Source organism: Aulonocara sp. 'chitande type north' Nkhata Bay, linkage group LG4 (genome assembly GCF_057382095.1).
Source record: "Aulonocara sp. 'chitande type north' Nkhata Bay isolate Kocher_YH1m ecotype deep benthic linkage group LG4, A_spYH_male_GT1.1, whole genome shotgun sequence".
Taxonomy (NCBI): Eukaryota; Metazoa; Chordata; class Actinopteri; order Cichliformes; family Cichlidae; genus Aulonocara; species Aulonocara sp. 'chitande type north' Nkhata Bay.
Genome location: NC_141347.1, coordinates 14,091,211 through 14,115,209, shown reverse-complemented (window position 1 = coordinate 14,115,209; position 23,999 = coordinate 14,091,211). Strand labels below are relative to the sequence as shown.

Here is a 23,999-nt window from a genome sequence, read left to right as displayed (position 1 = left end):
ACTACCTGCAGATTACTTGTATTTGCTTAATTGTTTACTAAATGTTTGAGGTGTGAAATAAACCACAATTGAGCAAAATATGTGTGTGTGTGGTTGGAGGATGTGTTAGTGCGTGCGTGTGGGTGTGTGTGTGTGCGGGGGGGGGGGGGGGACATTTTTCTTGTAAAACAAAGGGGGGCCCAGCAAAAACAATTTGGGAACCACTGACCTAGAGAATCTGATAGCACTTCACCTTTGAACGTCATCGTGTGAAAACATATTCATCAGAGCCTCAAAAAGAAAACCTACAAACTTCAATTTTAAACAAGATTTAACAACAAAACAACTGAAACTACACTGAACATTTTTGGTGAGTACTTATATAGGTAGTTTTAAGGTCATTTGGTTCATACATCTTAATAATACACTAGACTCTTTCAAATCCCACAATTAGTTTTTCTTCAAAAATGTGCCTGAATCTTGTGTTTTACTGGGTCCTTCAACTTGAACACAAAGGAAAAAAAGGTCTGTTTAAGTTATTGAGATGTTGTTTAATGGAGCAGTAAAGTCAGGAATTCACAGGAAAAACCCAAGAATTTAATTAAAATTCAAAACAGATGATGCAGTGGCATTATGAGAAAGATTTACTTTAAAATATGCAGTATTTGAAAAAATCTGTAAGCAGTAACTTCCTTCACACAGCACACAGTTAGAGATGATTTAATCTCTTTCAGTGCATCATACCAACATCAGGTTATCACAGGAATGCAAGTAAAACTTGTACGTGCAGTGTACCTTTTTACTACTGCTGTTAAATAGTTCTCTCTGCATTATAGTTCAGCATAATCAGGTATTAAATCCCACAAGTCAGTATTTTAAATTTGTAACAGTTTGACTTAAATCTGAACTAAAAGGTTAAAAAAATGCTTTGAATCAGATGAAACTGTCATATAACTTGTTAGTGTTGTTAAATATTATATCTCTGATAATTAATGTAGATTCTTGACTATATATATATATGAACTATTTCAATGTTTCTAATGAACAACTGCAACCCGTTCACTATATTATGTACTTTTTGGTATTTGACTTCTTCATAAAATACATATTGTGGAGGTATGTAACAACGACAGGAGAGGTCTCAGTGTCTCACTCCAACAACTTTATTAACTGACAGAACTTCACATATAGTCAGCGCCAAAATCTCCACCCCCACACTTCCTTTCAACTTGTGTGTGAGTGGAGCCACCTGGTGGTCCGCCACACATACCCCCCCTTGAACACACAGTCAGGTCTCCATTCAGTCCAGGACCCTGGGTCTAAGCAAACGACCCGCACGACTGAACCTGGGAGGGAGAGAACAGGCAGAGGAAGGTCCATCCTGTGAACGAGGCTGGTGAAGGCGAGCAGGAAAGGCAGGAGGAGGCTCAAACGTTGGTGGTCCGGGGGTAGTCCTGGGGGGAAAACCAGAGACTGTCAACCCCAGCACAGGAGGTCGGCCACGGCGAGGGGCCTGGGCCGGCACTACATCACTGTCCGGAAGAACATGTGCTGGTTTAAGTCTGTCAACACACACAGTCTCCCTTCGACCCCCAAAATCCAAAACAAAATGTTTCTGGCCCGGTTCAATAACCCTGAACGGGCCGTCATACAGCGGCCGCAGCGGTGTCCTGTGGGCATCGTGCCTGACAAAAACAAACTTAGCAGTCTCTAAAGTCTTTGGAACAAAGGTGTCAGGCACGCAATGGTGCACCGGACCAGGAACCCGAAGCGAGTGCAAAAGCGGGGTGAGAGAGAGCACCGATGGATCGAAGCAGGGAGGAGGATTTTCAGGCAAGAATTCTCCAGGCACGCGGAGGGGCTGACCAAACACTAGCTCAGCTGGGGAAGCGCCGAGATCCTCCTTAACCGCAGAGCGCAGCCCAAGCAAAACCCACGGGAGGCGGTCAACCCAATTGCCATCCTTTAAGGAGGCGCGAAAGGCAGCCTTCAGTGACCGGTGGAACCGTTCACACATCCCATTAGCCTGCGGGTTGTATGCGGTTGTGCGGTGGACTTTAGCCCCCAGTCCATCAGCCATGGCCGACCAAAGCTCGGAAATGAACTGGGGGCCTCTGTCTGACGTAATGTCCGCGGGTGGGCCGAAACGCGAGACCCAGGTCGACAAAAACGCCTTGGCCACCACTGCTGCGGTAGTGGACGCCAGGGGGACCGCCTCCGGCCACCTGGTGGTCCGGTCAACAACAGTCAAAAGGTGCGTAAAACCTTGTGACTGGGGCAAGGGACCCACCAGATCGACATGCACATGATCGAAACGTTTGCCGGGTATGAAGAACGGCTCCAGGGGCGCCTTGGTGTGTTTATGAACCTTCGCGCGCTGGCAGGGAATGCACGCCGACGCCCATTCCTTAACAGATTTGCGAAGGCCTGGCCAAACAAATTTAGAGCTGACCAGTTTAACAGAGGCCCGGACCCCTGGATGAGAGAGAGCATGTACCGAGTCAAAAACTTGACGACGCCAGGAAGCGGGAACCACAGGGCGAGGGCGGCCGGTGGAAACGTCACAGACGAGGAGGGGACCACCGTCCTGCACGGGTCTGTCCTCCAGTATGAGGCCCGTCTGGGTGGATTTAAGCGCGAGGATGTCAGGGTCACCGCTCTGATCGGCAGCCATGGCGGAGTAGTCTATGCCGAGAAAGACGGGAGAAACCAGCGCACGGGACAAACAGTCAGCCACATGATTGGATTTACCAGCCACGTGCCGAATGTCCGTGGTAAACTCAGAAATGGCTGCCAACTGGCGCTGCTGGCGTGCACTCCATGGATCGGAAACCTTGGACATGGCAAACGTCAAGGGTTTGTGGTCCACGTATGCGGTAAAGTGACGACCCTCGAGAAAAAACCGGAAATGACGAGACGCCAGGTGGAGCGCCAGTAGCTCCCTGTCAAAAACGCTGTAATTGCGTTCGCTGTCACGTAGCGTACGGCTGAAAAAGGCGAGCGGTTGCCAGACACCCGAGATTCGCTGTTCCAGCACCGCACCCACCGCTATGTCCGACGCATCAGTGGTCAACGCAATCGGCGCTGAGGGGGATGGGTGGGCCAGAAGGGCAGCATTAGCTAACGCTGACTTAGCATCAGAAAACGCTTGGATGCTGTCCGGAAACCAGTCAACGGGGTCATTAGCTTTTTTACCCTTTAACGCCCCATAAAGGGGCTTCAGCAGATGTGCCGCTCTGGGGAGAAAACGGTTGTAAAAATTCACCATCCCCAAAAATTCCTGCAGTGCCTTAACAGTCGTGGGACGCGGAAATTCCGAAACAGCTCGGACTTTGTCAGGCAACGGAACCGCGCCCTCGGCGGAAACACGGTGCCCAAGGAAATCGAGAACGGGCAACCCAAACTGGCATTTAGACGGATTAATAATCAGTCCATGCTCCGCCAAACGCTGAAAAACCTGACGCAGATGGAACATGTGCTGCTCCTTCGAGCTGCTGGCCACCAGTATATCATCAAGATATACAAAAACAAAGGGCAGCCCGCGCAAGACCGAGTCCATCAACCGCTGGAAGGTTTGGGCGGCACCTTTCAGGCCAAACGGCATGCGCAGAAACTCGAAAAGGCCGAAAGGTGTAATTACGGCGGTTTTGGGGACATCCTCCGCGCGCACGGGAACCTGGTGATATCCCCGTACCAAATCGATCTTAGAAAAAACCGAGGTCCCCGCAAGATGGGCGGAAAAATCTTGGATGTGGGGAATGGGATAACGATCGTTCTCCGTGACATTATTAAGACGGCGGAAATCCCCACAAGGTCGCCACCGACCATCAGATTTAGGCACCATGTGTAACGGAGAAGCCCAGGCACTGTTCGAACGCTGCACGATGCCCAGACGCTCCATGGTGGCAAATTCTTCCCTAGCGACAGCCAGTTTGGCGGGGTCGAGGCGGCGCGCGCGCGCGAACACCGGGGGCCCTACTGTAGTTATGTAATGCTCTACCCCATGCTTCGTCACCGTGCTCGAGAAGGTGGGGACAGTGAGTGAGGGAAACTCAGAAAGCAAACACTGAAAAACGTCACCCGAATCTACTGAGTTAGCATGCACCACGGGCTGAGCACCCCGAGTCAAACAGGGTAATGAGGAAAAGGACACAGCATCAATTAAACGTCTGTTAGCCACATCAACCAGTAGTCCGTGAGCACAAAGAAAATCAGCGCCTATTATAGGCACAGAGCTAGCAGCAACAACAAAGTTCCACTGAAAGTCACGGTCGTGAAAGCAAACAGTCACCAACCTTTCACCGAAGGTTTTGATGGGAGAGCCATTAGCCGCTGTTAGCAATGGCCCGCAACCCTCAGCTAGCCTGTCCGAGCCAGCCGGGGGAAGAAGGCTCTTCTGTGAGCCGGAGTCCACCAGGAAACGCCTCCCCGAGCGTGAGTCCTCTAAGAAAAGCAGCCTTTCCTTGTTGCCAGCGGTCGCGGCTGCTACAGAGCGCTGACATGCCCGTTTCCCTGGGTCTGGAAACTGCAAGGCGGGAGGCAGCGCCGTGCCTTCGCTCCAAAACGCTGGTGATAAAAACAAAGCCCCTTTCCACGGTGCCGCCGTGCAGCGATTCCGGCCACAGTGGACGAGTCGGAGGGCCCGTGGAGCATCGGTGAGGGGGAAAACGCTGGTGGGTCCTGAATAACCGTCTGGACGCCGAAAGTCCTGGTAGCCAGGAGGATGCGATCCGCCTCTTCCGCAAGGGAGCGGTAATCCTTCGTGGCCAATAGCGGGGAGTTGGCAAGGCCAGCGCGCACTGGAGCCGGCAGCTGTCGAAGAAAGAGGTGGGTGAAGAGAAATCCTCCGTCCTCCGCGCCCAGCAAGGACAGCATGCTCTCCATGAGCTCGAGGGCGGTGCCGTCGCCCAGGCCCGCGATGGAAAGGAGTTTCTCGGCCCGCTCAGCATCAGAGAGGGAGTAACGCCGCAGCAGCAGCCCCTTGAGGGCGGCGTACTTGCCCTGGGCTGGGGGATCCCGGAGGAGAGTCATCACACGGCGGGTTGACAGCGGGTCAAGTGAGGCCACCACATGGTGGTATTTAGTGTCGTCGGCTGAAACTCCACGAAGAGCAAACTGAGCTTCTACGTGCATGAACCATGAAGGAGGATCGTGAAGCCAAAAATCCGGCAATTTAAGCGCCACAGCAAACGCAGCCATCGGCGGAGGTGAAGGTCCGGCGGCCGCCGATGCTTCCAGGCCAGAGCTGGCTTCGTCGTCGAGCCTTAGCATGTTCACTACAGGGGTCACCAATGTGGAGGTATGTAACAACGACAGGAGAGGTCTCAGTGTCTCACTCCAACAACTTTATTAACTGACAGAACTTCACATATAGTCAGCGCCAAAATCTCCACCCCCACACTTCCTTTCAACTTGTGTGTGAGTGGAGCCACCTGGTGGTCCGCCACAATATCATATTTTAATTACTAACTGACTTTAACTGATAAGTCCTGTTTGCACATAATACTTGTCCTTAGTTTAGTTCTGTATGATATAAAATGTCAGTCCCAGTCTAAGAAGTTCAAATTCCTATGAATGTGTGCCACAGGATCCCAGAAAGAGAACAATTCTGTCCCAAAAATGGCATAGCTAGCCAAAGACAGGTGAGACACTCAGACAGTTGTCGTTAGATTTTTATTGATAAAGGTGCTTGAACCTGTTGGATGCTTCAGGCTAATGAAAGAAAAACAGTTTAGTTTGCATGTTTCTGTGCTGTTTATCATTATTAGTCTTTGAAATGCTGGACTAAGTGTCAGTATTATGGATTTTTGTCCTTCTCCATCTCTCCACACAATCTACTGTATCAGTTGCCTGTAAACAACATCCCATCGGCAAAAACAGCAGCTGTTCTTCCAGCTCCTCCACCCCACAGCTGCGCTCCAAAGTAAGTTTCTCTGCTGCGTTTTCTCACTGATCTGCAGGTATCTGTCATTTATCTGCAGATGTGTGTGTGAATTATTAAAATCAGCCTCCTTTAATGATGTCGCCTTACATTCAGTTTCACAGCGTTACTCACGTTTTTAAAGTACTTTCCTCACAGTTGTACACGGTGGTAACACATGCTCTCACTCTGGGTTTTATTCCTGTTGAAGCAGCAAGCATCAAACCAAACAGGGTACAGACCAGGCTTACATTAAGAAGCCCCCAAATGCCTTCATGCTGTACCTTAAAGAGCAGAGGCCAAAGGTCAAAGCAGAGCTAAATATCAGTAACAGTGCAGCTGTGAATGCAGCTGTGGGAGAGAGAGTAAGTGTGTAACTCTGAATATATTTATGCATCTCTTAATGTTCTGTGCTCTTGTTTGTGCATGTGTACCAGCTGTCCTGTAGTTATTTGTAGTAGCAGTGTTTCTGTGTATTTATACGAGCTGACAGTGTGTTCTTGTGATCTTCTATCCACAGTGGAAGTCGCTCTCAAAGAAGGAGCAGAAAAAATATTTTGACGAGGCTGAAACACAAAGATGTCATCACGCCACAGAACATCCGAATTGGTCAACCAAAGAGAACTATGTATGTCCAAAGTGCCAACATACAGTTCATGCATGTGCCTTTCACTGCACTGAATGATGAAACAGTCACTGCAGAGAGTTTGTATCAGCTCAGGAAAATTCTGATGTGTTTGTTTTTAGGGCAAAAAGAGGAAGAGAGTCAGAGATCGCAACTGCAGCAAAGGTGAGAGAATATTTCGGGGAAAAAAGTCAAAAATCTATTAAAAAAGAACCACTGTGTTTTTGTTTGTGTCTTCTGAACCTTAAGAGGACGCTCAGCAGGCCAAAAAACCTTGTATGAGACCAAGTCAAACAGAGCCATCTTCTAATTCAGCGATGAAGGAACCACATCAGCTGGATAGAGTCTGGGTGTGCCAGCCACAGACACAGCCAGGTGTTAACACCCTAATCAATCAGAACACAGTACTGGTGCAAATGCCAAACACACTGAACCCGGTCAGTGTGCCTGTGTGAAAATGTATTAGTCCCTCCTGTAATAAAGTGAATTATTGTTTGCAAGATGATTTGTTCCACAATGGATTGTGTTGCTGCACGGACGTTTTAGAGTGGAACACAAGTAAGTCGGGGTTGGGCCAGATTGTTAGGCTGTATGTTATTGTTGTACATGGCAGAGGGTCAATCTGAGTGGCATGACTTCTTAATAAACCTTACTACCCCGTTGGGTAGGAAATAGATATTCTGGAGTCAGTCGTGAATGAGACCAGAATATAACACCTCCTGCCTCTCACCCGGAGTCCCCTCCATTCACACCACTGATCTCCTCTACCGCACCAAGTTCCTCAAACAGAATCACCCTGAGCCCGTCTCCTTCCCCACACAGTCTCAGCATCACTCCTCTCAGTGGGAAATTCCCTAGACTGGTCCTCAAGAAAATCAAACCAACCCTCATGGATTCATTTCCATCATAGGCCTCCTCTGCTCCAATCATTCCACTCCAGACCGAGGCCTCCTCATTTTGTTAATGCAACACACGTGCATTAACAAAATAAAGGCAGAGATGAAAGTCACTACTGAGCCTTTTAGGCGTCCTTCTGTTTTTATGTTTCTGTTTTTATGTGTCTTTATTATTTACATGTGTTTTTGCTGCTTTGACATATTAAAATGTAATCTGTAAAACTGTCCACTGAAATGTTACCTTAATGTCATTAAAGATTCTCTGTATTTAACATTAAAAAGTATGTTAGATTATGTACTGATAGAAATTCACAGTCTCCAGATTTGTCCAGAGTGCAGCAGACTGATCTACTCATTACGTTGAAAGCATACCTCTGATTGATCTCCCATTATGAGACTCTACTGTTTGCTGGCTGTTCCTGTAGTAAGGATATAAACTATAAACACAACTTTTAATGGTAGAGCCTCTTATATACAACTACTTCAGCCGTTACAAAAATTGTTGTTAGGAAGACACTGATTTAACTTCACAGTAATTGGAAAGGCTTAAGTTTGCAGTGCTGTTGAACTGCTGAAGTAAGATATTTTCCTCAAGGCACTTACACCAGTCACCCATTAACAATGAAACTATGGATGGGTGACATTTCTAAAATTGATAAACTTGTTCAAATACAATGTTAAAATGCTGGAACATAACAAACGAGCTCATAGCATTGAGACAGGGTCCAAACATTAAAGTTATAAACTGATCCCCATGTCACTGAGTGAAATAAGGATTTGATCCCCTACAACCCAACAAGAATTCTGGCTGCCACAGATGTGTTTTGTGCCTGTGGTTTTATTTATATATAAATATATACGGTGGCCCCTAGAGACAAAGCACGTACAAACTCCAAAGCACATACAAACTGTATCCCAATTGGGTCTGCATGTCACGGACCCGGCTCTGGGGACTCGGGGTCCGTGGGCAGTGGGGACTGTGACTATTATTGTTGTTGTTATTATTATTATTATTTGGTGTGTTGTCTGCACTGCCTCTATGCACATCTGTATGTAGGCAGGTATGTGTGTGTGTGTGTTTTGCCTTTCTGCTGTGGCCAAATTACAGGCACCTTCAGCCCTGGGGGCGTGGTCTAACTTGAGGGCTGGCCACACCCGAAGTCCTGGCCGCACACCTGCTCCTCATCTGGGCTCGTCGGGGGAGCTATTTAGATGAGCGATGGAGCTTCCACCGACGCTGGATTATTGCGTTTGACTACACGTCAGTCTTCAAACAAGTCAAGTGTGAGTGTATGCCTGCTGGGATAAGTGTTAACGGCTGCCTCTATTGTTTTCCCCTCAGGAGGAGTGTGGGACGAGAAGGAGCAGTGAGCACGGGGAGTGCAGGGACACTGGGGCAGAGAGCACTACACGGGGACTTTTGGGAAGAAGACACTACACGGGAGTCTGGGAAACTGGGGATTTATTGTTGTTTACTTCACCACCTTGTAAATAAACACTGTTGCACTGAAGAGTCCGGCGTTTGGGTCCTATTTCCCCATCTCCCCACGGTCTGCCAGCCAGACCGTGACACTGCAGCCTTAAAAGCTGCATTTTAAGGCCGATTACGATTATTACGTAATCGTTACGATTATTTATTTCGGTGTTCTTTTTTCCCCTGAGATGTCATACACTTTGGATTCTAGCCAATCATTTTACCTTTGCAAGCGTAGTAGGCGGGCCCAGGTACGTACTTTCTTTTAGAGCAGAGCTACAGATTAAAAATGCCCAAGGCGAAGCGGTCAAAAGTCTGGCTGTACTTCACAGCAAAAGATGCAAACTCTGCAACAAGTTCTTTAAGGTGATACTGTGCAAATGAGGTAACACCTCGAATCTGATAAAATGCCTGGCGACACATAGCGGGGGTTTTTTAAGCCGAGAAATGCACCGTATTTGATAGCTTGCTGCAAGACCGAGCACATCTTCTGCGGGTGTGGTGCCTGTTATCGGAACCGGAGTTAGCAACATCCCCCAAGAACCCGAAGAGGAGAGTCAGTGTAGCAGAAATGATGACGGATGATGATGGCAGCAGCAGCCATTCTTCTCTGGGTGAGTCACTTAATGTTGTTCGTGTGTAATTTACGTTGAGTAGGCTAACCACGTGATTAAATTAATGCATGTAAGGTGAACTAGCAAACACCATCATAAGCACCGGTTCAAGCACCGGCACCGTTTCAAAAGTACCGGTTTGGTACTGTGGGATTATAATATTATTTTATGCCATGTTAGACCCCTAATTAAAGATTGTGAATTATTATGTAGTTTTAGTTTGCATTATTCTCCTGAATTAGAAGAAGGTGATAACTATTGCATTTGTTAAACTGATTTGCATTACATTAGACTGCTGATTTATTGTGGATGAATGATATTGTTTTATGATGCATTATACTGCTGAGTTATAAGAAATACTGTTCGCAGAAAGTCATCGCCTTATTTGTCTGATTAGAAGAGAACAGAACATACTGGAGTTTTCTGCCCCATCTCAGCAGGAGCAGATAAACAGGGAGCCAAGGTCGTAGCTTAGGCGCCGTGTGAGAGAAAGAATGTGAATGTTTAGGCTTTTATGATTAGGTGGGGGCCACTAAAGGCTATAAGAGTTTGATCAATGCTCCACCATTTTGAGATCTGATGCTGTCTGCGTATGGTGTCCATCTCCCACGCGTGTGATCATTAAAATCATTGTTTGACTCAACCCGGCCGGACCAGTGTTGTTATTGTGGTTTTTCCTCTTGTATCCATCCCCAATATTTGAATCCGTAACAGTACTGGTATCGGATAAAACTTAAACGATACCCATCCCAAGTCATGAGTGATATCAAGTCATTTTTGAAACAGAAAGAAGATTCCTGTTACAAGGTTGAAGCTGCAATCCGTTTTTCTGACTTTATACATTGTTTATTGATTCAGGTAAAGCGTGTCCTTTTTTAGAGAGATCTGACCAAGAGAGCAGGAGACATGGTAGAAAATAAATCATAATAGAATTTTTTAAAAGGATTGACTATAATGTAGAACACAAGAGTAGGTAAAATCACGCAGTTATAAGTTGCAAAACAGTTAATTTCTTTATGTTATCTGTACTTACTTATTGGTAACTACAGTTCTGCTCCACCCCAGCAACCACATCCTAGTTTTAACAGGTAACAAAGCCGTTTCTACTGCGTTTATACAGTAGAATGACTGTGTCGATTGCTTTGAAGTGTCTTTGGTCTGGTTTTCAGCTGCTCTGTGTCAACACTAAAAAGAAAAGATTGTATGTCTGTCCTAAACAGGAAAGGGATTCATGTAAGTGTGTGGGACTAATGTTTTCATTGTTAACTGTTAACTGCGTGACAGTGCATTTCAGGGCATGTTACGAAGTAATGCAAAAGTAATAAAACAAGCACAGTAACAAATGACTTTCTCTGGCAGTATCATACTGCATTATGTTCAAGATGGGCAATGAGTAAATGCATTACTTTTTTTGAGTACTCCATCAATGTAGATGTGACATTTCTAGAGAGAAGAAGAACCAACACAAACACAGCAGAGTTCTGTAATATCTGTTTTTATTAGAGAAATAATGTTATCATAGAGCTAATAGTAGTAAATAATAGAGCAATAGAGCATGCTCATCCTCCAGGGGTGGGGGGGTTTACTTTTGCATTGTAATTTGCAATATAATGAATGAATACATTCAAATAGTCTGAACAAAAGGCTTAACTATATTTACAGCACTCCAATATAACAAACTGTAAGCTTGTTTTTGCCTTGCCTGAGTGACACATATGCAAATATGACATTAACCCAGTATGCTTTGTGTATCAGTTTACTGAGCAATGACTCATGAAACTGGAGATGAGCAAATATATTTATTTCTGCACCCTTTTATCGTTCAATGTGTAATTTACTGCCGCTGTGATTTATTCAGAAATTGTGCAATCCCGTTATGCATAAAACATGCAATATATTCTATGTACAAACCTTCATTTTAACATTACGCATCCAAAATTTTCTGAGTATAATGATAACAGTTTCAAAGTGCATGGGGTGTTCTGTAACTTGCCAGAGCAAAAAAAAAAAACAAACAAAAGCTCGGACAACACAATCACTCCCAGTCTGTTTCCTAATAATCTGATAGAAGTCATTCATGTTTGGCTTTGTCATCCATAGAAACAAGCTGCATTTACCCCTGTCACCTTTCTCTGCCAGTTTGAGAAAATGCCATTTTTTTTACCGGTTGACCATAAGACACAGACAAAGGTAACAGGAGGCTATTTCTTATTTCTACGGTGCCATATCAGCCCTGGTGCTCATCATTTACAGCATTTCCTCTTCTCAACGTGCAGCACTCTGTTGCAGCGTGGGCAGGTGTGGTAAGCATCCTTGAATCTCTTCATGAAGAACGGAATCAGGCAGCAGCAAAGGACTAACCTGCAACACACACACACAGAAGGTTAGAGTCGTGCTGTCATACAGCAGATGAGATCATTCTTTATTACATTTTTACATGCATATACAGACATGAAAAGAAAGAACGTTTCCACTTCATCCTTTGAAGTGTGCTGTATGCAGTGTATTTACAAGAGATAAAATTGATAAAAATCAAGTAACAGAGTTGAACAAAGAAGATCTGTGTTCAAAAGCCTTGGGGTGCTAAAAAGAAGCTAACTGATTAAAACCACTCACCCACAGCAAATGAAGAGTAAACACATGAGCCAGGCGTACGTTCCTGCCTTGTAGGTGACATTGGTCATAACCTGTTGCTGGCAGGAAGCGCAGGTCGTCATGCCGGACTCAGTCCCCAGTCCCATGTCGTAGCTTACAAACTTTTTTTTGCCTTCTCCAGAGTCCAAACCTTGACCTGCGCCTCCCCCTCCGCCGGTGTACACTGAGAGAAGACAGGAAACACGCAAAACAATGAACAACAGTATGTTTACCTTAAATCTTCTAAAAAGTGTGAGACTCAGGTGTGAGAAGAATACCTGGCGTGACAGATTGCTGTGTCTGCGTGGAGGGTGGGGTGAAAGGAGTGTGGGGGTGGTAAACTCTCACGCCATCACCTTGACTTTCTACTGGACCATATGAAGAGGAAAAGGGAAAGAATCAAGCTGGTGAGGAGATGACGATAATGATCATGAATATTGACTGAGCATGTGTGAGCTGTGGGCTTACCCGGTATGATGTAGGGAGGGGGTTCCTTTTTTCCGTCTGCACTCATTTTGCTGCAAAGAAACAAAAAGGACTGTAATGAAGGGTGCGGTCAGGGCCAAATACCTGAGATCTCTCCTGTGATTCTGCTTTCCCTTTTTCTTTCCAATGCTCAAGACAAATGCAATGCTGCTTTGTGCCACCAGAGGGAACCAAAGCCTTGGCGATTGAACTGAAACATTGCCGGTTCGGTCACCATGAAAATGTCTCTCATTCCTGTCTGACACATATCTAGCCCTTCATTGTAGGGACCTTTCATGTGAGCAGCTTTTGGGAAACGCCTAGGAGCGTCTGAGTGCCAGTTGGACTGTTTCAGGTGTGGCTGCTCACAGAAACTTCTTTCTGACCTCCTTCTTAAAGAAAATCCTTGGAATTGCATTAGTGCTTTGTTTTCCCATTTCATGTATAATATCAGGCTACCAGAGAAATTACATTACTGACTTAAATGCAACATAAACCCAAAGATATTTGTTGAATTAATTAATGTTTCATTCGTTTGTACGGCTGAAATGTTACTCGTAAGGCATTTCGTGTGCACAGCTTTCTATATGTACTTGATAAAAGTATATGTATCATATGTGACAATCTTATATATGTAGTAGCAGTAGGAAATAAATAACAGTGGAATCTACTGCTTGGATAATTTGATTGTATACTCTGAGATGATACTGAAATTCAGACTTTAATACTTTAAAAACAGATGTTGAGACTAACAAACTTTGAGTGAAGTCTTTCTAATTATATTATAACAAAACGCTTCCACGTGTGAAGCAGGTGCCATCCCCCAAGGTACATGCCAAAAGGTAAAGAAATCCAACGCTGGCTCTGATATTTAAAGTATTAGATTGTATGAGTTACATGGATGCTGTGTGCCAGGTGTAACACAACCTTATTGTGATTATTTATATATTTCATGAGCGTGTAGAGCACGTGCGACATAATCATCTCCGATACACACTGCTGGTATCCAAAAAGTGCTCCTGGTGTCTCCGACCAGTGACCAGTGTCGGCTGCGATGATAAGACGAGCCAGAGGAAGTGGAGATAAATGATAAGATAAGCTAAGAGAATGTGAACATAGATTGAGTAAAAGTCAAAATCAGAGCTGAAATATCTGCCAAAAAGCATCACTGTCCAATCAGTCGTTATATCAATATCAATCTAAAGCTCAGAGATAGGATGTGAAAAATCATTTGATGTTACATCATTTAAACATAATCTGTATTCTTATGATAGAAGGCACAAATGTGATGCCGCATGGCTCACAGTATAAAAAATGTCTGTTTGTTTCCGGTGTTATCTGGACACCTCTCCCTCTGGAAGAGCATGCTGTAATTTAAATGTGTCCATATACAGCTGCCAGACGTATTTTATAGATTTGGATGTTTGCCTGTAAAATGTAATCCACTCTACAGAGTCATTCCCAAACTGAACACATTCACTCTATTACATCCTCACTGTGCTTCTGAAGCTCCAGCAGTGTGAGAAAGGCCCTTTGACAGTCAGAAGTCATGTGACTGGTTTGATGGAGGATCACAGAGCTTAAAGTATACTCGCGCGTTCCTCTCTGCGTTCAGCTTGTTTCCTTTTGTCTCACTTTTCTCGTTTCTCTCTTTCCACACAGACATGCACAATAACTGGGCGCTACCTTGATCAACCATTCATTCTCTGAATGGTTTTCTGTTTCTCTTACACAAACAGCCTTGTTTCCCTCACTACATTTGCAGCACACTAGCCTAACCTTAACCAAGATACGTCACCCTAAAATGTATTATTTACATTATTGGGTCTTGCTTAATGTCTCCACCTGCTACACCAGCCTAGGTAAGTCCGATTCAGAACAGAAGCTGATCGACCGCTTTATCGTTGTGTCACACATAGACATTGAGAACTTGTATACACCCATATGATGGCGCAGGAATGCGACTGAGCTGCATGCTTCCCTCTGGGTGTGCCAGCCAAAACTGTTACAACACCCTCTGAATTTGGTCGTGAGAGAGCAGGATTTTTATTGTGGTTTTTTTTTTTGCAGAAATACAATATGTTTGATGACTGTTAACAAGGAGCAGTAACGTTATCTAATGTGCTGCTTTTTCTCTTGCTGGATCTCTGTGCTCGGAATAGCCGGTGGCACATTAATTGGATAAAGTTCTTCCCAGAAGCTTCCCAGAGTTCTTTCCCTTCACATAAGGACCATTTAGCATGGGATGTACGTATGCTTTTGGGGGGAAAAGGAAATTCATGGAAATTAAGCAGGTAGGTTTTAGGTAAATATGCAGTGCAGTCTTGGGCTTATGATGAGTTCAGTGAAACTGAATGAGATGCAGAGTAGAACTTTTTGTTACATATGAGTTAACACCCTGCTGTAGGCGTGGCTTCACCGAGACTCTGGTGCTGGTCAAACCTGTGTCTCCACGTGAGAGAGGGAGGGAACTTTGTTTTTCATTTTTTTCCATGATGCATTTCAGTATTCAGCTGATGAATCAGTGGGCAGTTTAAATCTGGAAATTCCCTGATTAAACAATCATCACATTCTCTGACCTTGATTTTCAGTTCACCTTTGATAATCAGCCAAAACAATTACAGAAATCCCCTAAAAGCAATTTGAAAATGAAATACTTGGATACAGAACAAATGTATATATTTATTTACAACAACATGAAGGAACTTTTTCACTATGTGCACATGCATGTCCTTTCACTGCATTCAAAATGCAATCTTTTACATTGTTTACATGTCAGCCATAGCAACTGCTGCAAAGACCGTCCTCACTCTCACTCTGGATCAGTTACTTATGATGGTTTTTCAAGACCCAGCTGAAGTACGTCAAGAAATCTAAAACGTAACACCTGAAATTTTACCCATGAAGATGATTTGAATCCTACACCAGGCCCCGTCTCTGTCAAATGCGCTAAGTTATAGTCTAATTCAATGTCCCTGCAGGTCCAGAATGTAAGTCAGTCAGACAGTAATGTTCATGGTAAATCCTGAATTAAAGCGTTTAGAGTGAACCCTTTTTTTGTAAAGGTGCAGTGTAACACACCTTTATAGCTGCATTATGCTGCACAACCTCAGTCTTTGAAGTAACAACATAAAAGTCAAGAAAACGTTGGCAGATTAGCAGAAACATGCGCATAAATAAAAATCAATATTGGCTCCTGTGTATTTCTGTTCCCTTGTGTGATTTATGCAATGTTTGAATTTTAATCATGTGATATTTGATTTCCAATTGGTCTCTTTTGTGCGATATAACTCACTTTAAATTCACTTGTCAGAAAATCCCAAACCTGGCTTTCTTATTCTTGTCGTGTCCTTTTATGTCTTCAGTTTTCAATTCTTTGAATCCTTCCCATTAAAATAACCAAACCCGATTCTCCACTCCGTCAGCCTGAACACAGTTCGTTGTTCTCTTCCTATAACACACAAACGTCTGGCAGACTTACCTTGGCTGGGTTGTTGTCAAAATGCAGAGATGAGCTTGTTGCTGATGCAGAGTCCAGACAGATTCTGGTTAAGATCTCCACCTGTCCCTCTACCTGTAGGTGAACCTCTCCCAACACACCCAAAGCTCCACCTCCACCATTTTAACCACGAACATGCTGTGGTGATGAGTCACTCCATGGTTTTGATTGTAGCTTTCAAAGGCTGAACCGGTCGTCATCTTTGAAATGTTCTTTGTTTCTGTGAGATTATTGAGGGTGTGTGTGTGTTACTTTAGTCAGAATAACCTGTTTCCCTGTAAGGCAGACTGAGCTGTAGAATTGTTTTTGTCCTGGAATTTGATCTGTTGGCCATCAACAAACTCTAAGTGACACATATTACAAGAATTTAGAGAATGCTAAAAAACACAGAAAAGTTGAAGATGAGGATCAAAAGAAACCTTAAGAGGTTTAACAGACTTTATTTCATCAATCAATAACACTGAATCGGTTATTATCTGACAGCCAAAAAGACTCATAGGGTTGGCTGGAGCCCCTTCGCTCTCATGGAGCAAGAGGCAGGGTTCTTATGCTGGACTAACGTTTTAATTCAGCTTTTTATCTCATGTGCCTTTTATCATTCATTCACACTGATGGGTGTATAGAAGGCAATTCCAGGCTCTTGTCCAAGGATATTTTAACATACAGACTCAAACAGTCTTACACCAGTGACCTCCCCTTGGTACTCACTCTGCATCCAGGAGGATTGTGACCATAAAGAAATCTAACCAGGCCTGAGGCTGTAGTAAGGAGCATTTCTAGGAGTCTTTTGAAAGGACCAGTCAGTAGGCCTAACAGGAAATAAAAAAAATAAAATGCCTGTAAAAGCAGAAGATTTGGTTGATTTGGTTGGTTGAGCCGCGCATGACCGGCCGCGTCCTCAAGTCATGCGCGGCTCAGCTGGCTGGAGTGTTCACACACATCTTCAACCTTTCCCTCTCTCTGTCTGTAGTCCCAGCCTGCTTCAAAATGGCCACCGTCGTCCCTGTACCCAAATCCTCCACCATCTCCTCATTGAACGACTGGCGACCTGTAGCCCTGACCCCCATCGTAAGCAAATGCTTCGAGAAGCTGGTCAGGGACTTCATCTGCTCTGCACTACCCGACTCACTGGACCCTCTACAGTTCGCATACCGCCACAACAGGTCCACTGATGATGCCATAGCCCTGACACTACATACTGCCCTGTCACACCTGGAGAAGAGAGACACGTATGTGAGAATGCTGTTTGTAGATTACAGCTCAGCATTCAATACCATCGTTCCCTCGAAGCTGGACAGGAAACTGCAGGATCTAGGACTGAGCAGCTCCCTCTGCAGCTGGATCCTTAGCTTCCTGTCTGACAGACGCCAAGTGGTCAGACTGGGCAGCATCACCTCATCCCCCATCACACTGAACACTGGTGCTCCACAGGGGTGTGTACTGAGCCCTCTCCTGTACTCACTCTACACCTACGACTGCACGGCCACTAACAACTCCAACATCATTGTGAAGTTTGCGGACGACACTACAGTGGTGGGTCTTATCACCAACAGTGATGAGACGGCTTACAGGGAGGAGGTCAGCGCCCTGACCCACTGGTGTCAAGACAACCATCTCACACTCAACATCGCAAAGACAAAGGAGTTGATAGTGGACTTCCGGAGGTGCAGAGAAGTACACACCCCCATCACCATCAACGGCGCTGCTGTGGAGAGAGTGAGCAGCTTCCGGTTCCTTGGTGTACACCTGGCTGAGGATCTTACGTGGTCAGTACACACAAACAAAACAGTGAAGAAGGCGCAGCAGTGCCTCTTCTTTCTCAGGAGACTGAAAAGATTCGGCATGAGCCCCCGCAACCTCAGGACCTTCTATCACTGTGCCATTGAGAGCATCCTCACTGGATGCATCACCACCTGGTATGGCAACAGCACCGCCTACAACTGCAAAGCTCTCCAGCGAGTAGTGCGGTGCTCTGAACGGATAATTGGAGGTGAGCTTCCCTCCCTCCAAGACATCTACAGGGAGCGGTGCCTGAGGAAAGCAGGGAGGATCATCAAGGACTCCAGTCACCCCAGCCATAAACTGTTCAGACTACTTCCATCAGGAAGGAGGTTCTGCAGCATCCGGTCCCGTACCAGCAGACTGAGAGACAGCTTTTTCCATCAGGCCATCAGACTGCTGAACACGTCATAGACACCTCAGCTTCACTACTGGAACTTTAACATTATGCACTCCATACTGTACAGTAATGCCACTGTTTTGCACATGTCTCACTCTGTATATTTTATTTTATTTTATTTTATATATTCTATTCATTGTTTACTCTATTTAATTTGTAAAATATGTGTACACACACACACACACACACACGTAGAAAAATATTTAGTATACACATCCAGAAATGCATATACTATTATATATTGTACATATATTTATTAGTTTCAGATGTAGCCATTCTTGTATTTTGCTTGTTTACATTATTGTATTTTGCACAACTCTGTTGCTTGTGAAGCTCGCACACAAGAATTTCACTCACATGTGCTGTACCAATGTACCTGCACATGTGATGTGACAATAAAAGTGATTTGATTTGATTTGATTTGATTTGAAGGATTCAGGTGTATGGGAACATGATATCACAATCTTCACAGGAGAAAGCAACCCAGCAAGTTCCCCAAAATTTCAGACTGTGCATTGCTCAGAGAAAAAGCCCTAGAGCTACTTATCCCGCAGGCGATACGGTCTCTCAATCACACCACCACACAGTACTGACCCACACATATGGTTCTTACACACACACTGGACTTTCTGGACATTGTTTTTGCACAACACTGGTCACTATATTCTTCATTTCCAGTTAATACTTGTACAGCTGCTGTTATTGTGTATATATTTAGATTTCTTCATACATTCTTATATAGTTCTATATTGTGTATTGTGTATTTTGTTGTACAGTTATTTTATTTTCAACTTTAATTTATATATTTTATCTTATTCTTCCCAGTTAAATTTACCCTTCATTCTAATTTGTGTTGTACAGTTATTTCATTTTTAACCTTAATTTAATTTATTTATAAAAAAAAATTAGGGAGGAAAAAACAAATTAAGACGGACTTTTGCGAGATCTCGCAAAAGTATTGCGAGATCTCGCAATAAGTATTGCGAGCGCTCGCAAAAGTCCGTCTTAATTTTTTTTTTCTCCCTAATTTTTTTTTTTCCTCCCTAATTTTTTTTTTCCTCCCTAATTTTTTTTTTCCTCCGTAATTTTTTTTTCTCCCATGTCCCCTGGGGGGCTCGGTAAGAACTGCCTCTTTTTCTTTTTCTTGTTTTTTTTTCATGTTGGCGTCATTTCAGCTTACAAGATGTTCTTAAAGATTTGATTTTTTTTTTCCAAAGCACCTTAGAGCAGTTTAACCACATTTTTATGTTCGTCACTGGGTTGCAGAGTACACCTGGGGGTTCAGTGACATGCCTGAGTGCACCTTACATGTCTGTGGTGTGAGATTTACAGCTTGTTTCCCAACACAGAAACCCATTTCGACAGGGTCGACCCCGCTGACCTTTCATCGCTGTAGACTAATGAAGCACATATTCTAAATGCTACAAGTAGGTCAAGGAAATTTTAATGAAACAGGCTGAAAATATAGAAAATGTAAAGGTAGAACATGGTGAAATGTTTCAGTTTTGAAGCATGGGAAAATGAATTATAAGGGGAACACTGATAACACCTGGGATTGAGAGGAATCTGAGGAAAATCTGCACTATAAAGGAAATCCTGGGTTGCAATGCAATATCAGAGTTTTCATTAAAACTATTACATATATTTATTTGGGTTTGTTTATCCCATCCTCATCCCAAAACAGTCGTTTGGAACGTCAGTCGTACAGGTATGGGTGAGAGTGCTGGGTGTGTCTGAATTATGACAAGTGGGTGAGGTAATTGTACGTGAATGAGAGTGTGTATGTTTCGATGGGCCAGATGAGCAACATTCCAGCGATTGACCAATCCCCAAAGAGTGTGACATTCCTTAGAAAGAATGGGTTTCCAATATAATTTGTGTTTGTGTTTATTGCCCTGTTTTATATAAACTGAGAGCAGGAAATGCCCGGGCAGGGGTTCATCCAATTTGATCCTTTCTTTTAGCCAGGCACAATGTTAAAGATGATAATAATGACAATGATAATGGTAACAGCCCATTTTGCAATTCCAGTTTTATAACTGAAGACTGCAGGGAACAAAGGGAAGTAAACTCTGTCAGTTAGAGCTGATTAAAATTTGTATGACCTAGTATTATAGTATTACTCACAAGACTGGTCATTTAAAGTGAGAATAATCTAAAGTGGGTTTGAGATGTAAATCTGCTAGTACCAGAAAGTTTAGATCTGCTGATAAAGAAAACAAGGCTATCAAGGTTTTAGCCTTTAGTCTTTTGTTTTCAGTCTTAAGTAGACGGCCTAATAATCAGGGATCTAACTAATGGGAAATTCAGAACAGGTTATGAATCACAGTGTAGGAAATAACTATTTGAACCCCTGCTGAATTTGTAAGTTTGCTCACTTATAGAAAAATAATTACAGTATCTTATATTTATTGTTTATTTGTTGTTTAATTTTAATGGAGGGAGACACAATTTTAGCCAAAAATTAAGAAAAAAAAACATTACACAAAAGTTAAACTGATTTTCATATGAATGAGTGAAATAAGTATTTGATCTCTTATAACCCAGACAGAATTTTGCCTCCCACAGAGGGGCTGTCTGCCCATGAGGCACAACGATTACAATCTTCATCCATCCATCCAACACCAAGGTGTTTCCAGGCCAGCCAAGAGATATAATCTCTCCAGCGAGGAGATCCAAGACAAAGATGTGCCTTCCTCCCAGTGGCATATGCCTGGAACACCTCACCCAGGAAGAATCAATCAATCAATCAATCAATCAATCAATCAATCAATCAATCAATCATAAAGTACATCTGTCCACAGAATCGGTTTCTTCCATTCCACCTCTCCTCCACCACCGGCAAAACCAAAAAGTTTCAAAGGACATCAGGGATAAAACTGTACAACTACTCAAGGCTAGAATACAAGACCATCAGCAAGAAGATTGGTGTGATTATTTGGAAATGGAATGAATCTAAAATGACCACCAATTGCACTCTCAATCGAACTTCATCCAAGATCTTTTTCATGAAATAAGAATGACCATGAGAAAGGTGGTGGATGATCCCAAACCTTTCAAAACTGCACAGGAGGAGCCTGTTAATGATCTGAAGGCAGTTGGGACCATAGTCACCGAGAGCACCACTGGTAACATACTGGGCCATAGTGGACAGAAATCTTGCAAGCTCCCAAGGATCCCCTGCTCAAGACAGCACGTGTACAGGCCTGACTTATGTTTGCCAATAAACATATATATGAATGAAAGAAGGTTGGGAGAAAGTACTGTGGTGAGATGAAAGCAAAATCAAACTCTCTGACAGCAACTTGACCTGGCATGTTTGGAAGAACAAAAGGGCTGCGTATTACTCCAAGTAAAGTCCCTCAACACTGAAGATGGATACCATGACAAAACCCAAAAGATACTGCCAAGGCAACAAGAGTGTCTAAAGAAAAATTACATTAAGGTTTTGGTCTTCAGACCTCAATCTGAAACAGCATCTGCAACTGTGGAGCGAGATGAAAGTTCAAGTTGTCAAGTGGCAGCCAAGTAAAAAAAATGTGTGCGAACTTGACCAACTATAAGAAACGTCTTACCACCCCCAACCAAAAAGGTTATTTGAGGATCAAGTCTTAATTTCACTCAGTGACATGCAAATGAATTCTTAATGTTTATACAATGAGTGTTTTCTTTATTTTATTTTTGGTTGATATTCTTTCTCTCCCCAGAAATATGAAACTATCAGAAAATGTAGAGACTGTTGATTTCTTTGTAAGTGAGCAAACTTAAAAATTCAGCTGGGGATCAAATAAATATTTTACCAAATGTACAATCATAGAATTGTAGTTTGTCTAAATCATAGTTTGTTAAAGCAACAGATACCATTACATATATATTTTTTCATATGATAGTAAAAACCTAAAATAATATTACTGCCGCCAGTGTACAGCAAGTCTTAAAAGAAAGTGAGACACATTTAAACTTCCCTGCGATTGCTGTGGTTGCTAGCAGATTGTCATAGTTTGCATGAAAGACGCAAAGTTGTCTACTAATGACTTGCAGAGTGGTAATGAAAGGTGAAAAAGTGTGACGCAAACTAGAAACAGGAAAAAAGTTGTGCCACAGCGCTGCTGCCAACATGTTTGAAAAGGTGCAGCTTTTACTTTAAAGGTTAATGATCCCTGTTTCCAGTTTGCGTTGCATGTTTTACAGCTGGTGAATATTTGCAGTAAAGTCACTACAACCAAATACAACCGTGGCAATCTGCTAGCAACCAAAGCAATCCCAACGAAGCCTTCTCCAATTGATTGGGGAATACATGTTCTTCCCTAGTGACTGGTGGTTGCCAGGAAAGTCTCTGACTGGTTTCTAGACCTGTGTAACCGAGGCTTGTCCATCAACCTCTAATAACCACTCGCCAACCAGACAGGGAATATAAATTGCTCCGTTGTTACTGGTGGTTCACAGTGCCTAAGGTGACTGGAGCAAATAAATGTAACCCTACACCGTCACCATTATTCTTACACATGTTTCAGACCTACAGTACACACTGGTGCAAAAAGAAAGCATGAGATACTTTTGCAGGGCTACAAAAATGTTTATTTTGTTGTTCATTTTGTGTATATTTGTCCAAAAAACAGTTCATAAAATGCAAAATATGGATAATAAAGAAATCTATTATAGAATTGCTTTACGTTAAACAATGTGATAGAAACGCCTCAGCTGCAGGCAAGAAAAGGCCGTCGAAGAGGACATTCATCTTGAGGAACTTGTACCTTTTTGTGGTTTGTGTGTGTTAAGACTTTAGTGTTGCTGTAACTATTTCTTCCAGGAATGCTCATCTAACAAGCTCATGTGTTGGTTCTGGTGTTGAATCAGGGTCAACGGGTTGGTCCTTGGAAATCCTTCTGTGTGCCATCTCTTATAAATCTGTCTATAAGTGATTTAATTCCAATCTATACATAAAAAATGAGATCAATAGATTCGCACCATTCAACACAGCAGCTTCCACAAAGCTTTTCTTTGATTTTATAAGGAGCAAACCGCATGTGTCACCTAATTGGACTCATTCGCATTGGAAAAAACAATACCTCAGTTATTAAACACACCTGTAACCTTCCTCGCAAATGTGGGTGTTTAACGTCTCTAAACATCCCTACACAATCGCACACTGTGTCACACACGTGTGTCGAGGTGTCCCTACCGCTCCCAAGCATTCTTTGATCGCTTGTCACTCAAGTTAGGCAGTTAAGATGCTTTGACAACCTTCATGGAAGCATCCGGTTGCTCCCATTTCACCCTGCAGCATGACAAGAAGAACAAGAAGCCCTGTGACCTACGGTGTCCCACTCTTAGAGTTTGGGTCCTAACACAGTGAGGTCAATGTGAGATTTCATGAGGAGACACTGAGACAGCTTCCACAGAAGAGGTTCACACTTAACTCAGAGCGCCTTAAACTTTTGCAAAGCATCGTGTGTGTTCGTTTCTGTGATGTTACTAAACAACTGGGAGGATGTGGTGACACTGGACGGTGAGTCAGACCCAAACCTTGAACACTGACTGCGCCCTGCGGCATGTGACTCGGCCTGCTGAGTCACATCCAGCCTGATGCCAACGTTTTCTGCCCTTAGCTGACAGCCCACTTTTTCAATGCATTGATTAATAAGTTTTCATGCACATGCTCCCACTTATTATTATTACTTTAAGCTCTATAAGTGCCAACAGACCGTGTGTGT

The 23,999-nt window shown here is 43.6% G+C and overlaps 2 protein-coding genes and 1 pseudogene across 3 annotated transcripts; 1 reads left to right on the top strand and 2 right to left on the bottom strand.

Moving 5' to 3' along the window:
• Positions 1-1,300: 1,300 nt before the first annotated feature.
• On the bottom strand, positions 1,301-5,418 carry LOC147332186 (uncharacterized; annotated as a pseudogene).
• LOC147332185 (transcription factor 7-like 1-C) lies at positions 5,249-7,382 on the top strand. The gene is made up of 6 exons (XM_086290777.1): positions 5,249-5,278; positions 5,826-5,902; positions 6,114-6,264; positions 6,420-6,527; positions 6,647-6,689; positions 7,261-7,382. The coding sequence occupies exons 1-6, from the start codon at positions 5,249-5,251 to the stop codon at positions 7,380-7,382; spliced, it is 531 nt and encodes a 176-aa protein (XP_086146903.1).
• A 3,605-nt stretch (positions 7,383-10,987) lies between these two features.
• litafd (LITAF domain containing) lies at positions 10,988-16,200 on the bottom strand. Of its 2 annotated transcripts, none has more exons than XM_086288628.1 (5): positions 16,089-16,200; positions 12,611-12,660; positions 12,421-12,510; positions 12,125-12,326; positions 10,988-11,869 (listed from the first exon to the last, which is right to left on the bottom strand). In XM_086288628.1, the coding sequence occupies exons 2-5, from the start codon at positions 12,654-12,656 to the stop codon at positions 11,752-11,754; spliced, it is 456 nt and encodes a 151-aa protein (XP_086144754.1). In that variant the 5' UTR covers positions 12,657-12,660; positions 16,089-16,200; the 3' UTR covers positions 10,988-11,751. The 2 variants fall into 2 exon arrangements, with proteins under 2 accessions (XP_086144754.1, XP_086144755.1); XM_086288629.1 differs by having other exon boundaries at positions 12,421-12,507.
• Positions 16,201-23,999: the final 7,799 nt, after the last annotated feature.